Below are 15539 nucleotides of genomic sequence, written 5' to 3'. Positions count from 1 at the left end.
TTACATAGGAACCTTTCTACTCTGTTACAGTTTCCGGCCGGAAAGTTGTTGTCCGTGCACATCCGGCGACGCGTTACCCATGTGAGAGCAGGACATAGCGCTGTGCAGTGAGAGATGGCAGAGCTGCTGAGGCCGAGGCTGTGGCAGTGCCTGGAGGCAGTGGATGCCCACCCGGAGCAGCTGCTGAGGTAAGTTCACACTGACTGACACGTGATCGGCCATGCTGGGTGTAGAGGGATGCATGTACAGAATCATCGGAGTCTGATCCATCACTGTGGGCAGACATGGGGGGAGATTTATCAAAACCAGATTAGTTTCCCATAGCAACCAATCAGATTCCACCTTACATTTTCCAAAGGAGCTGTGAAAAATGAAAGGTGGAATCTGATTGGTTACTATGGGAAACTAAGCCAGTTCTACTTTACATCAGTTTTGATAAATCTCCCCCATGGCGTTTACCCAGTGCCCATGTAAATGAAGGGACAACCATCAACGTAAGACATGGGCACTGTGCATCTGTCAGCCAGTGCATGCTCTTTGCCGCTGCTCTCCGCTGTCTCTTACAGGAGTGTTCTAGTACAAGGGCCACCTTCTGTAATGTTCATATAGTGCAATGGTGGTGAACCTATGGCACAGCACTCGAAGCCCTCTCTGTGGGCACCCGCACCCTGGAAAAAGTCTATGGCGTACCAATATGCCGTAGACTTTTCCTGCCATCAGCGCAGGCGCACTATGAACGGCACAAGCAGCGCACTGAATGCAGGCAGGTTATTATAGCTCAATGATAAAGTACATGGAAGATATACAGTATTGGACTGTAGTATTCAGGGTAGATTGCCGTGTTGGCACTTTGTGATAAATATGTGGGTTTTGGGTTGCAGTTTGGGCACTCGGCCACTAAAAGGTTCGCCATCACTGATATAGGGGGTTGTCTTATAGGGGTATTCTCGTAGCAGACACTTCTAGCATAGTCATGTGAGGTGTCATAAATGTCAGACCTGTGGGAATGGAGGTCCACATGACAGCATTTGTAGCGGCGTGTCAGCAGTCATTTTAATGCGGGGGTCTGGCGGTCTTACTGTGTTCAAAACCATTGTGATCACGTAATCGGCTATGTGCCAACACAAACGGCTGCCCTTATGGCACTTTTACCAGGCGGACACAGCAGGCAATTATTAGGAACGCGCCATTTGTTCCTGATAATTGCCTGCCTGAGCAGCAGCCGCCTGCACTGTATGGGCACTAGCATTAGCGGTGGCTTTATACAGGGCAGTTCCTAGGAATACCCCTCCCCGATCATTGCCACCATTGTGAACCTGTGTAAAGGGACTTTTAGTGACATGGATCTGTGTTGATATGTCACAGCCCAGGAAGACACCATGAAATGGAGCAGTGCAATTGCCTATCAGCACAGCCTTCACAATACAGCTACATTTTGGTTGGAAATGTTCTTTAATGGGTTTGGGCAATGCAGCATGATCACTTCTAGTACCTTAATCCAGATCTCTGATGATTTTTCTTTTACGTTTAGTGTTCAAGCGGGACTGGCTTCTGACTTTACAACTTTAACCAAAGCTCTGTATGACCTGCATAAAGCTGAAGGTGCGATTAAGCTGGGAAGTCCTCTGAGTACACTGGTTATTAAGAACTTTGACGAAGAGCAGATTTGGCAGCAGCTGGAGCTTCAGAACAATGCAGTTCTCGGCCACTTCAAGAAGGCGGTCGCCCAGACTGTGAAGGACAAGGACATTTATATTTTCCAGCAGTTGGAAGAGGAAGAAGATGATGATGATGTATCTGAGATTGACCAGGAGGAAGAAGTTTCAGAAGATCCCCCAAAAAACACTGAGGATCATGAAGATAAAGGAAGAAATGGTAAATTATCACTTGCTAAAAAATGTAAAAAGGCCACTGTGGAAAGGTACAGCGACGATGACTCTGATATGGACTTTGACATTGACAAACTGGAAAGAGAACAGAAGAAGAAACCCAGTCAGAAAGCTGCAAAGAGACCCACTGAAAAATCCATAGTGGATGACCAGTTCTTTAAGTTGTCGGAAATGGAAGCCTTTTTGGAGGCAGCTGAGAAAGAAGATGATGGGAAGAAAGAAGATGATGATGATGACGAGGAGGTGGATTATTTTGAAGATATTGAATCCTATGATGATGATGATGATGATGATGAAGATGAAGAGGTTCAGATCCAGAAAACAAGAAAGGTAAATTATCTTCATACAGTTTGTGGCATTTCAAATGATGTTTAGATGGTCTACAAGCGAACTGAGATGCTGGAACCCTTGGCTCTGTAAAGGGCTTGTGGTAAGATTTAAACGTATCCCCTGTCCACAGAATAATGTCTGAGTGGTAGAAAGGTTATGTAGCCCCTTGGATAAATGGAGCAGTGGTCTGACCGGGATAGCTGAGCTTCAGTCCAATAGAGATGAATGTTGTGGCAACATGCCTGCTCCACTGCAGCTCCATTCATGTGGGGTTGGACCCCAGCCGATCAGACATGTGTCCTCTATCCTGTTAAAGCTTGGCACAACCCCTTTAAGATTTCCTTCACACGTAATTTTGTAACAAATCATGGACGCCCCCCCCTCAAAAAAATATTTAGTAGTTTGGTATTTCACTATTGTTTTACAGCAAACATCTGGTGGAAAAAACACCAGCAAAAACACTGCCAGAAAAGCACACTTTTTCTTACAACCAAGAGGTTGAGGCCAACACTGTCTAGTTCACACTTCAGTGATTGTGAGCCTAAACAGAACAGGAGCAGATCTTTCCATTATACCTCCTGCAGTGTGAACTAGGCCTTAGGATAAATCCAGTCTGGCGGGGTGTAGTCACATTCTGCCCTGCAGCTGTCATGGGGCATATCTGAGAGAAAGCAGACTTTCACTCGGTGCTCTGTATGTCTAAAGTTACTTATTAAAGGGGTTTTCCTGGACTTATTTATGACCAGTAGTGTTGAGAGAACTTGTGTTTTAAGTTTGGCGTCCAAGGTTCCAGTTATCGGAGAATCCAGTTATGGATTCCGCCACCACGGACCATTACGGAATTCTATGACGGCATGCACCACAGAGGACTATAACAGGCTTTCCGTATTGCATTTTGTCATAATAGAAGTCTTCGCTGGCCATACACTTCTATTGTGACAGAATGCAATACGGAAAGCCTGTTATAGGCCTCTGTGGTGCATGCAGTCATAGAATTGCGTAATGGTCCGTGGTGGCGGAATCCATAACGGGATTCTCCCATAACTAGAGACTTATCCTAATTGATCGGCAAGGATTTGTCTGTTGGAGGGGTGCCAGGAAATGGATCTTTGCTGATCGGATATGGATGACATAACCTAATAATTGGTCAGCTGTTTTCCCAAGTGCCTTTGTCCACTGTGTGGTGACTATTCCTGATTACTGACTTGCTGCTTCCATCCTCATTCAGAACAGCAGATTGCCGTGGATGCCGGGAATCAGACCTCCACCAATCTGATATTGAGGACCTGTCCTTAGAATAGGTCATCATTAGGTTTTGGAAAACCCCTTTAATATGCAGCATGTTCCAAATACTCACACAAAGGCCATTTCAAGAGTGGTGCGTCTTTCCCCTTAGTCAGATGGCACTCCATGTGTGGAATTAATGGGCATATAACCAACTTAACAGTGATGCAATAGCATGTTATTTCTGAAGAAGAGACAACCCATTTAACCCCCAGCACACCATGCTGAGAATGCTTTGCCTCTCCATCAGGGAAGATTACAGAAACATCTTGCTTTATCCTCCATTGTTTTATTGTCACAATGGTCAATTAATGGCAAATAATTTGGATGCTTTGGTGGCCATTCTCTCATGCATATGGCCTCCTTTAGATGTCAGTTGTATTGCAGATTATTGTTCTTCTAGAAAGCTAGCCATTTGCTGGAATTAAAGAGTTCTCACTATTTTCCAGGATGCTAAAAGCTCCAGAAACCTTCAATACAAAGATTTCTTTGATCCTGTTGACGAGGATGGAATAGAACGACATCGGAGTGGTCAGGAAGATGATGACCCTCAAGATGATGCAGAAGAAATGGAGGAAGATGACAAGTAAGAATTTTGTGGCCCCTCCAGTAGTGCATTTTTGTCAAATGCCCCTCCAGTAGTGCATCGCTGTGCCGTGGCAGTATAAGAAACCGTCAGTGGGGTGATTTTGAGGGATTCCTTTGTCTAAGTTCTGAGTTTGATTTCCACGTACAGTGATGATGTTGGTGAAGAGGAGGATGCTAAAGATGATGATGAGGAGTATGTAATGGAAGAAACAGAGGAGAGTGAAAAAGCCAAGGAAGCTTTCAAGCGGGTGACGTTTGATCTGTCTGATGGTAGTGAAGGAGAAGATGTTTCTGATATCCTCGGTGGTAAAAAGAAGGGTGGACAACTTCAGGAACCAAATGAATTGAAATCATCCTTTGAAAAGAGGGAACAGAAGGTCAGTGTGATAACTACTATAACGTGGTGCCCCTATGGACCGTAATCTTAACATAACTGGAGTTTTAGTTAGGCAATGGAGACAGCCAAGGTCACGGATGGTTGGTTGGATTTGAGATTAGATAGGTAGATGGATATTAGATATGTAGTACAATCGTACTCCCATGACCTGTTCTGCTGTCATGTATGCTTGCTCTACAGATGGCTGAGAAGATTCAAACTTTGCAAAAACAAATGTTTGAAGAGAAATCTTGGCAATTGACTGGGGAGGTGACTGCACAGAAGCGGCCAGAGAACAGTCTTCTATCGGAGTCCTTGGTTTTTGACCACGCTGCCAGGATGGGTAAAGACGGGGAGGAATTTATCATTTGCGATGTCTTTAATGTGTTTTATGTCTGTCTTTGCTTTGGGAGGTTGCTCCAAATTTAGGAAATAGCACACAGTAATAATGTATTTGGTGGAAGTGCAATGTGGTGTACGCCTAAGTGTGTAAAAGTACACCAGGGGGTTGCCTGACATGGAGATGGGACTTTTTTTTAAATGTCGCACGTAATAAATGAGACCTAGGCCAAGTTCACACTTTAGTTATTTGGTCAGTTATTTCCATCCGTTATTGTGAGCCAAAACCAGATCTTTCCATTATTCCTGATCTCTGAGAAGGCTTCACTACTGATTGTGGCTCACAACTGACCAAATAACTGAAGTGTGAACTTGGCCATAAAAGGTGTTCTCATCTGCAGTCCTGACATACTTTTCACTCCACTTCTAATAGTGATGGATCACAAAGTGTCACAAAAATATATGCATCAATTGCAGCATTTTTATGCCATAACACTGGTGTAACAGATTTGATGTCTAAAAGAGAGGACCTAGGTTTTCTGATCTCACAAAATGGAATCTGATCTCGTCCCTGCACGTATGGATGTGTTCATGATCCCATTTGAGAGACTACCCTATAGTACCTCTAAATCAGACAATCCCTTTAAGGTTGCATTCACACAAGCACATGTTTCACGTATTATCCATCCATGTTACTTGTGTGTGTCATGGCCCAACTGCAGGTTTAGCTGACCTGAACGCACAGCATCATAGAGTCCATTGGTAACATGGAAGGATAATACGTCTAGTATACGCATGAATTTAGCCACGGTGTGTAAGTAAAATGCACCAAATTTATTCAAGGGAACCTGTCATCAACTCTATGCGGACCTCACTGAGGGCAGGATAAAATAGTGACAGAAATGCTGATGTCAGCGGTGTGTCACTGATGAGCTAAAAGTAAGTGGTTGCTGAGAACCAGCATCATAATCATTGCAGCCCAGGCTTGAAGAGTCAAATCTACAAGAGTCCTGGTTATACATAATCTCCTGCTCTCACCCATCTGCTGATGATTGGCAGTTCTCTCCTAGACAGAAAGGGAGAAAACTAGGTAGAAGCCTGTCAGTCATCAGCAGGTGGGCGGGAGAGCAGGAGATCATGAATAACCAGGACTCTTCTCAGGTGGCCGGGACTCTTTTCCAGGCCCAGTCTGCAATGATTGTGATGTTGGTTCTCAGCAACCTCTTACTTTTAGCTTCTAAATGACAGACCTCTGAAATCAACTCTACGGGCAGCATACAGTTGATGACAGGTTCCCTTTAAAGAGAATCTATCATCGGTTTTATGGTGTCCCAACTAAGGGCAACATAAACTAGTAACAGATCCCCTTAGCAAAATGCTGGGTCACTTTCTTTAATTGACACAGCCATTTTGCTAAAATCTTGTGCTAAACAGTTCCAGTGCTTGCCAATGAGTCCCCATATTCATGAGCTCACCGCTCTCCCCGCCCACCTGCTGCTGATTCATATGGAAAAAAAACTGTCAATCAGAGGCAGGTGGGCGGGGAGAGCGGTGAGCTCATGAATATGGGGACTCATTGGCTTGTGCTGGAGCTGTTAGAACCTAGCAGCAGAAACTGAAATCTGTACCTATAAGCAGAGGTAGATTTGCAGTGCCTTTTGCGCCATTCTGTGCATTAAATCCTAATAAATATGCTGGGCCCATCGCCTCTTTACCCACGTTTGTGAAGTTCCTGGAGGATTGAAAAGTCAGACATTGCTTACGGCAGTATTCAGGCCTTTTTATTGTCAATATGCTGGTGCAGAGATGTTGATGAATTCCCCCCATAGTGTAAAAGCCCAGTCTTCTGTATTCAGAAATAAGTGCACCGGCCTCCAACCATTTTATCATTCTGTTGTAGCACCCGTCATTACAGAAGAGACCACACTTCAAATGGAAGACATCATCAAGCAAAGAATAAAAGATCAGGTAGGTGACTGCATTATTTGAGCTGCTCAAAACAAATGGATGGATTAAAATTCACATCTGAATAACATTGGCTTTAGAGTCAGAAAATGTAACATTTCTTCACTTTTTTTGCTGCCTGGAAACAATCACCAAGCAGGTCAGCTGCTGCATTTTTTTTTAAACAAAGTTCTTCTGCTTTTACTACTTGTTTTCCAAGGTGTGGGATGACGTGGTGCGCAAAGAGAAGCCAAAGGAGGATGCCTTTGAGTACAAGAAGCGACTCACCTTGGACCATGATAAGAGCAAACAGAGTCTGGCTGAAATTTATGAACAGGAGTATCTGAAACTCAACCAGGTATCGCACATGTCGTCCAGATGCTGAAAATGTATATTTGGGATCAAAGTAGGAGCAAGAAATAGAAATGTTTTGCCGCTTTTCCTTGCTGTGATCCATACTTGTTTTTATGGATACGGACGGGAAGAAGTGGAAGCTGCTGCTGATCATGTTCCATTTTGTTGTAGAAAAAAACTGAGGAGGAGGAAAACCCAAAGCACGTGGAAATCCAGAAGTTCATGGACAGCCTCTTCCTGAAGCTAGATGCTTTATCAAACTTCCATTTTACACCCAAACCGGTACTGATGTTATTAGTTTCCTTCTCTAATATCTCTGCTCAGTTAGTCGCCGACATAAGAAAATCACGCTTAGAACGCGTAAGATAAAGAACCGGGGAGGATCTGGTGTTGGCTTTTGGCAATAACTCTGTACCTTAAAGTGTCATTTTAAAATTTTTGTTGTCCTAATCCATCTTCACAGCGCAGTACTTAACAGTGAAGCCAATATATATATATCTCTATCAAGGAAAAGGGGGTCAGTCAGCACATCCCAATGGTGCGCGTTGCCATGGCTAAATACACATAAAAATGCAATGCAACAGCATTCTGCAAACCAAATAAAGTACATAAATGTCATAATAATAATAAATGTTCTAATGTTAATCCTACGCCTATTTAGTAAATTTGAGATTCTTAGCAAATATATTTTGTACAGAATTATTTGCCCGTCTGCCAAACGTCAAGGCGATCTCTGTAAGACGGGAACCTAACACTAAATGCTACCTGTTATGAGCTAAGAATCTCAAATTCTCTAATTTACTAAATAAGTGTAGGATTAACATCAGAACATTTATTTTATGACATTTATGTACTTTATTTGGTTTGCAGAATGCTTTTGCATTGCATTTTTGTGTATATATATGTGTGTGTGTGTGTGTGTGTGTGTGTGTGTATATATATGTGTGTGTGTGTGTATATATATATATATATACATATATATATATATATATACACATACACACACACACACACACAATCTGCCCTGTCTGAGTCATACAATTTGTATGCCCCATTTTCTGGTGTCTCATTAGTCAGAGCGCTGGGGATACAGATCACACATACACGGTCAGCGCTAACCACTGACAGTGCAGAATATATAGATATCTATCAGCTGTAGCGAAGGAAGCAGTGAGGGCAGCAGTAGTGAGCGAGGAGTGTTTTCACTGTTCAGTACTGTGCTTTAGAGGCAGCTTTGTAAGGCTACTTTCACACTTGCGTTCGGAGCGGATCCGTCTGGTGTCTGCACAGATGGATCTGCTCCTATAATGCAAACGATGGTATCCGTTCAGAACGGATCCGTCTGCATTATATTTCATAAAAAAATTCTAAGTGTGAAAGTTAGTCAGACGGATCCGTCCAGACTTTGCATTGAAAGTCAATGGGGGACGGATTCGTTTGAAATTGCACCATATTGTGTCAATTTCAAACGGATCCGTCCCCATTGACTTACATTGTAAGTCTGGACGGATCCGTTTGGCTCCGCACGGCCAGGCGGACACCCGAACGCTGCAAGCTGCGTTCGGGTGTCCGCCTGCTGAGCGGAACGGAGGCCAAGCGGAGCCAGACTGAGGCTGGACGGATCCGTTCGGGGCCGCTTGTGAGAGCCTTCAAACGGAACTCACAAGCGGAACCCCGAACGCAAGTGTGAAAGTAGCTTAATAAAATTTAAAAAAAGGGGGAAAAAAGGTATATTTATAAATAATCAGAATCACTTATCCTACATGTTTAAGAAATTCACCCAAAAGAGAACTTCTAAGGATAAGTTCGAAAAATCGGTAGAAGATTACTATCTGAAAACGGATAGTTTTTGGTGGCAGATTTGTAATTTGGTGGAGTTTTTAGAGGAGTATTAGAACAGTTTTTGGTTGAGGTTTCTCTACTTCCCCGCTGACTTTTACGAAATCCACAATAACATCTGCCACTTATCAAACATTTTTTAAATCGGCTACTGAAAAAACCTGACCATTTTCACTCTACACAAGGTGAAGTTTTTTACGTTAAAGTCAATGGGGGAAATTGATGGTGGGGTTTTGAATGTGGATTTAGCTGTGGAAAATTTCCATTTTCTGCTGCTGATGCGGTGGCAGATTTTAGCATTGTGAACATACCTTTACATGCATGGACAGACTGGGAAATGAAAGTGGACCTGGAAAAAAAACTAAGTGGCAGGATGTTGTAGGTAGGTACAAAGATGGCGCAACACGAGTAAGCGGGGCCAGCAATACTGTAGTGCATCACAAAATACCATCCGAGCAGAACCAAATACTGCAGTGTAGCACAAAATACTGCCGCCCTTACCGCAGTGTTCAGGAGGGCACTTGTGGCAGTTGGGCCTCTTGCACACAACCGTATGGCTTTTTCAGTATTTTGCGCTCCGCAAAAAACGGATCCGCAAAAAATACGGATGGTGTCCATGTGCGTTCAGCAATTTGCGGAACGGCACGGACAGCCTTTAATATAACTGCCTATTCTTGTCTGCAAAGCCCGGACAAGAATAGGACATGTTATATATTTTTTGCGGTCCACGGAACGGAGCAACGGATGCAGACAGCACACGGAGTGCTGTCCGCATCTTTTGCGGCCCCATTGAAGTGAATGGGTCTGCATCCAAGCCGCCAAAACGCGGCTCGGGTGCGGACCAAAACAACGGCTGTGTGCATGTAGCTTTTGTCTGGAGTAATTGGGACTGGGTTGCAATACTGCTATGTAAAACTGCTAGGTACTTTTTAATTCTCTGTGGTAATTATTTACCGTATTGCTATCGCTTTCTATAGGAAGCTTTACACAGCACACAATGGGATTGGCATTGAAGGAAAACTACTTAATGGGGAAAAAAAAATGATTTTTACATATTTTCATGCCACAATTTTCAAGCCATTTCAAACTATTTCCACAGGATAGGTGGTGTGTCTGATCACCTGGTGGGACCCCCACTGATAGTGCTGTTCTTGACTATCTTTATATGAGTCCCATAGACTGAGTGGATTGTCAGCATGCATACACGGTGGCTGCCCCCTACTTCTCACAACCTGTCCCGTAGGGATAAGCTATGGATTTTCTAGGGCGCAAACAACGGCCTGGTTGTGAATACACAAGTACAGCACCATGTCCTTGTGGGTGGCAGTGCGGAGTACTGCAGCACTTCAAGTCCCCACAAATTAAACTTGGCCTAACTTGAGGATTCATGTTTAAGCCATGGAATACTCGCTAAGACATTAGATTTGCTTCTGTCCTATTTCTTCATTGCACTGATGACCTTTGTCTTTCTTACTTTCAGGTGGTTGCAGAAATTAAAGTGGTTTCCAATCTCCCTGCAATTAGCGTGGAGGAGGTGGCGCCAGTAGGAGCGAGTGAGGCGGCCCTTTTGGCTCCAGAGGAGATTAAAGTAAGGCTCTCTGGTTTAGAAATCTCTGGTTTACCTGGTAATGTTCAGAATCATGTTTCAGCACTCTATTAAATCCCAGGAAATACACAATCTGCTAGGTATCATCTGACAAATGCCTTCCTATTTCACATCGTCTCATTTCACAGGAAAAGAACAAAGCTGGAGACATTAAGACAAATGCTGAAAAGACAGCCACGGACAAGAAGCGTGAGCGGAGAAAGAAGAAGGTCATAAAGAGGATGAAAATAAAAGAAAGGGAGAAGAGGCAGAAGCTGTCAGAAAAGAGGAGTGAGGAAAAGGGAAAGAAACAGATCAAGAGAGAGGCAGAAGCCAGTCTGAAGAAGCTCACCAAGGAAGGAAAAGCCACGTTACTGAAGGTAATACAGCAGTGCTCAGAAAACACACATAATACATAGTAAATTAAAGGGGTTCTGCAGTTTGTTTAAACTGATGATCTATCAGCATCTCATCTCATAGTATCAACTTGCCTGGATGGGGCTAAACTCCATGCAAGTCAACGGAGCTTAGCCGCGCCCAGACCAGTGATACTAGTCGTGACGTCACTGGGCCAGCGGTAAACAGTGAGAAGTCCGCGGTGTGCCTTCTCAAACAGCTGATCGGCGGGGGTCCCGGGTGTCGGACCACCGCCGATCAGATGCTGATGATCTATCCAGAGAATAGATCATCAGTTTAAACAAACTGCAGAACCCCTTAATGATCGACCATGGATGGACTGGGTTCACACACTCCTCTGTCCAGCAAAAAAGACAAACGTACAAAAAGCAGATTTTGGATGAATTCTTTGGGCTCTTTGTGCCTCAGTAAAGTGAATGGATCTGTTGCGGTATACATCAGAATACGTTTTACGAGTATTGTAATGTATACGGAAAGGCTACTGGAGAATTAAAACACACTGACCCACATTTACTAAACTGTGTGTGTAAATTTCTCCAAAATTTGTCGCATATAGACTTGGATAAATTATCTGTGCCTAGCCAGACAAGGGGGTGTGGCTTCATGGGAAGGGCGTGACCTAATATGGTCCGCTGTGCGCCAAAATTGTGCCACAATTCTGGCATAAAATTCTGTATTAAACCAAGCCAACTAATAGGTGGTGTAAAATTAGAGAAAAGTCTCTAGCCATGCACCAGACTTCTCATCCTGCATGAGCCCCTGTGATAAATCTGATGTGTGTCCATCTATAGCAGGGATTCTCAACCTGCGCCCTTCCAGCTGTTGCAAAACTACAACTCCTAGCATGCCTTAGTAGCTGTAGGCCAGGGATGGCCAACCTAAGGCTCTCCAGCTGTTGCAAACCTACAACTCCCAGCATGCCCAGGCTACCTACAGCTATCAGCCGAAAGCAGGGCAGTGTGGGAGTTGTAGTTTTACAACAGCTGGAGAGCCTCAGGTTGGCCATGCCTGCTGTAGGCTGTCCAGGCATGCTGGGAGTTGTCGTTTTGCAACAGCTGGAGGGCCACAGGTTGGGCACCCCTGATCTATAGGATTAGTAAATCTGCTTCAGTGTGAATCCAGCCTAAGTGGGTTTTGATCCACACAATACAACGGTCTCCTAGAATTTCAGGTGTAAACGTCCTCTCTTTTGTCACAGGATGAAGGCAAGGGTAAGGCCTTGAAGTCTTCTCAAGCATTCTTCTCCCAGCTGCAGGATCAAGTTAAATTACAGATGAAAGGTGTCAAGGCTGCACAGAAGAAACCAAAGAAGAGTAATGAACTTTCCGCCCATAAACTCAAGCTATAGCCAATGTTCATCATCTCTCCTTGGACTGTCATATTTATGTTGGTTCAGAAGCTATAAGTTGTCAGCAATGGAGAGGTTCCCGTTTCTGCCTTTTTGTAAAAATAAAACTTACCAGGTTGTATGAACAGGTTGGCGTCGGTTAGTACCTAGTTGTGATTTGCATGCTTGACTTAGTGACAGTTTGGCTGCATGTTCTCAGTCATTTCACAGAAGAAAACTGGGAACCAACCTGAAGGCGAGTTTAGACATTGCGTATTTGATGCCAAATGTTTGTGATTCTGTAAGTACAGTACAATGTTAGTGAATGGGATATAATGGGGGCCCGTCACTCAGTGCAGATTCTGTAAGTACAGTACAATGTTAGTGAATGGGATATAACGGGGGCCCGTCACTCAGTGCAGATTCTGTAAGTACAGTACAATGTTAGTGAATGGGATATAATGGGGGCCCGTCACTCAGTGCAGATTCTGTAAGTACAGTACAATGTTAGTGAATGGGATATAATGGGGGGCCAGTCACTCAGTGCAGATTCTGTAAGTACAGTACAGTGTTAGTGAATGGGATATATTGGGGGCCCGTCACTCAGTGCAGATTCTGTAAGTACAGTCGTAGTCAAAAGTTTTGAGAATGACACAAATATTAGTTTTCACAAAGTTTGCTGCTAAACTGCTTTTAGATCTTTGTTTCAGTGGTTTCTGTGATGTAGTGAAATATAATTACACGCACTTCATACGTTTCAAAGGCTTTTATCGACAATTACATGACATTTATGCAAAGAGTCAGTATTTGCAGTGTTGGCCCTTCTTTTTCAGGACCTCTGCAATTCGACTGGGCATGCTCTCAATCAACTTGGGCCAATTCCTGACTGATAGCAACCCATTCTTTCATAATCACTTCTTGGAGTTTGTCAGAATTAGTGGGTTTTTGTTTGTCCATCCGCCTCTTGAGGATTGACCACAAGTTCTCAATGGGATTAAGATCTGGGGAGTTTCCAGGCCATGGACCCAAAATGTCAACGTTTTGGTCCCCGAGCCACTTAGTTATCACTTTTGCCTTATGGCACGGTGCTCCATCGTGCTGGAAAATGCATTGTTCTTCACCAAACTGTTGTTGGATTGTTGGAAGAAGTTGCTGTTGGAGGGTGTTTTGGTACCATTCTTTATTCATGGCTGTGTTTTTGGGCAAAATTGTGAGTGAGCCCACTCCCTTGGATGAGAAGCAACCCCACACATGAATGGTCTCAGGATGCTTTACTGTTGGCATGACACAGGACTGATGGTAGCGCTCACCTTTTCTTCTCCGGACAAGCCTTTTTCCAGATGCCCCAAACTATCGGAAAGAGGCTTCATCGGAGAATATGACTTTGCCCCAGTCCTCAGCAGTCCATTCACCAAACTTTCTGCAGAAGATCAATCTGTCCCTGATGTTTTTTTTGGAGAGAAGTGGCTTCTTTGCTGCCCTTCTTGACACCAGGCCATCTTCCAAAAGTCTTGGCCTCACTGTGCGTGCAGATGCGCTCACACCTGCCTGCTGCCATTCTTGAGCAAGCTCTGCACTGGTGGCACTCCGATCCCGCAGCTGAATCCTCTTTAGGAGACGATCCTGGCGCTTGCTGGACTTTCTTGGACGCCCTGAAGCCTTCTTAACAAGAATTGAACCTCTTTCCTTGAAGTTCTTGATGATCCTATAAATTGTTGATTGAGGTGCAATCTTAGTAGCCACAATATCCTTGCCTGTGAAGCCATTTTTATGCAACGCAATGATGGCTGCACGCGTTTCTTTGCAGATCACCATGGTTAACAATGGAAGAACAATGATTTCAAGCATCACCCTTCTTTTAACATGTCAAATCTGCCATTTTAACCCAATCAGCCTGACATAATGATCTCCAGCCTTGTGCTCGTCAACATTCTCACCTGAGTTAACAAGACAATTACTGAAATGATCTCAGCAGGTCCTTTAATGACAGCAATGAAATGCAGTGGAAAGTTTTTTTGGGGATTAAGTTAATTTTCATGGCAAAGAAGGACTATGCAATTCATCTGATCACTCTTCATAACATTCTGGAGGATATGCAAATTGCTATTATAAAAACTTAAGCAGCAACTTTTCCAATTTCCAATATGTGTCATTCTCAAAACTTTTGGCCACGACTGTACAGTACAATGTTAGTGAATGGGATATAATGGGGGCCCGTCACTCAGTGCGGATTCTGTAAGTACAGTACAATGTTAGTGAATGGGATATAATGGGGGCCCGTCACTCAGTGCAGTTTATGTAAGTACAGTACAATGTTAGTAAATGGGATATAATGGGGGCCCGTCACTCAGTGCAGATTCTGCAGGGCTCCAGATGGCGACCAAAACGGTCGCCAATGCGCCTTAAAATTTGCAGATGGCGACAAGACTTTTTAGTCTTGTCGCCATTTGCGACTGTACCGCCGCGATCCTGCGCAGCCTAAGTTCCCTTCACTAGCACACCGCACAGTGGAGAAGGAAGGAGTCCCTCCCTCTCCACTGTGACGCTGCCGCCACTACCACCAATGGGGATATAGCAGGGAGGAGGAGGGGAGGAGCTGTCGCCACTGCGCCACCAATGAATGTAAAACATAAGTGTCGGCAGCGGTATCACAGACCCGGCCTCAATAACAGGGCATGCGATCCGCGGCCATTAACCCCTCAGGTGCCACAGATCGCATGCCCTGTTATTGAGGCCGGGTCTGCGATACCGCTGCAGACAATTGTATGAAGGAGTCAAAGAGGACCTTTCATGGGTCCAAAGAATCTGAACTTATCAGCAGGCTGCATAGAGCGGCGCCCAGGGATCTAAGTGCACTTACTATTATTCCTGGGCGCCGCTCCGTTCGTCCGCTGTGGCCCCCGGTATTTTCAGCATTCAGAGGAAGGAGGAGGAGACACCAGTGTCTGTCCTTCTCCCTGACAGCAGCGCTGTCCAATCACAGCACAGAACTCAGAGCCAGGGAGGTTTTTTTTCTCCCTGGCTCTGAGCTCTGCGCTGTGATTGGACAGCGCTGCTGTTATGGATACGGAGAGACACTGGCGTCTCCTCCTCCTTCCTCTGAATGCTGAAAATACCGGGGGCCACAGCGGACGAACGCAGCGGCGCCCAGGAATAATAGTAAGTGCACTTAGATCCCTGGGCGCCGCTCTATGCAGCCTGCTGATAAGTTCAGATTCTTTGGACCCATGAAAGGTCCTCTTTAAACATTCATTGGTGGTGCAGTGC

At 44.5% G+C, this 15539-nt stretch overlaps 1 protein-coding gene across 2 annotated transcripts; it reads left to right on the top strand.

Moving 5' to 3' along the window:
• Nucleotides 1-53: 53 nt before the first annotated feature.
• Nucleotides 54-12438, top strand: MPHOSPH10 (M-phase phosphoprotein 10). Of its 2 annotated transcripts, none has more exons than XM_040413834.1 (11): nt 54-188; nt 1532-2219; nt 3953-4088; nt 4224-4468; nt 4669-4810; nt 6707-6774; nt 6971-7108; nt 7276-7386; nt 10424-10531; nt 10678-10908; nt 12144-12438. In XM_040413834.1, the coding sequence occupies exons 1-11, from the start codon at nt 115-117 to the stop codon at nt 12291-12293; spliced, it is 2091 nt and encodes a 696-aa protein (XP_040269768.1). In that variant the 5' UTR covers nt 54-114; the 3' UTR covers nt 12294-12438. The 2 variants fall into 2 exon arrangements, with proteins under 2 accessions (XP_040269768.1, XP_040269769.1); XM_040413835.1 differs by having other exon boundaries at nt 3953-4089; nt 4240-4468.
• The last annotated feature ends 3101 nt before the right edge of the window (nt 12439-15539 follow it).

Source organism: Bufo bufo, chromosome 1 (assembly GCF_905171765.1).
Source record: "Bufo bufo chromosome 1, aBufBuf1.1, whole genome shotgun sequence".
NCBI classification, from domain to species: Eukaryota; Metazoa; Chordata; class Amphibia; order Anura; family Bufonidae; genus Bufo; species Bufo bufo.
The sequence above is the reverse complement of the archived record's forward strand: the minus strand, read 5'-3'. Positions and strand labels throughout refer to the sequence as shown.

Excerpts from the sequence above, each read along its gene's own strand:
- MPHOSPH10 (XM_040413834.1), top strand. The coding sequence starts at position 115 with ATGGCAGAGCTGCTGAGGCCGAGGCTGTGGCAGTGCCTGGAGGCAGTG. Across the intron at positions 189-1,531 it reads CACCCGGAGCAGCTGCTGAG|TGTTCAAGCGGGACTGGCTT; the intron begins GTAAGTTCACAC and ends TTTTACGTTTAG. Across the intron at positions 2,220-3,952 it reads AGATCCAGAAAACAAGAAAG|GATGCTAAAAGCTCCAGAAA; the intron begins GTAAATTATCTT and ends ACTATTTTCCAG.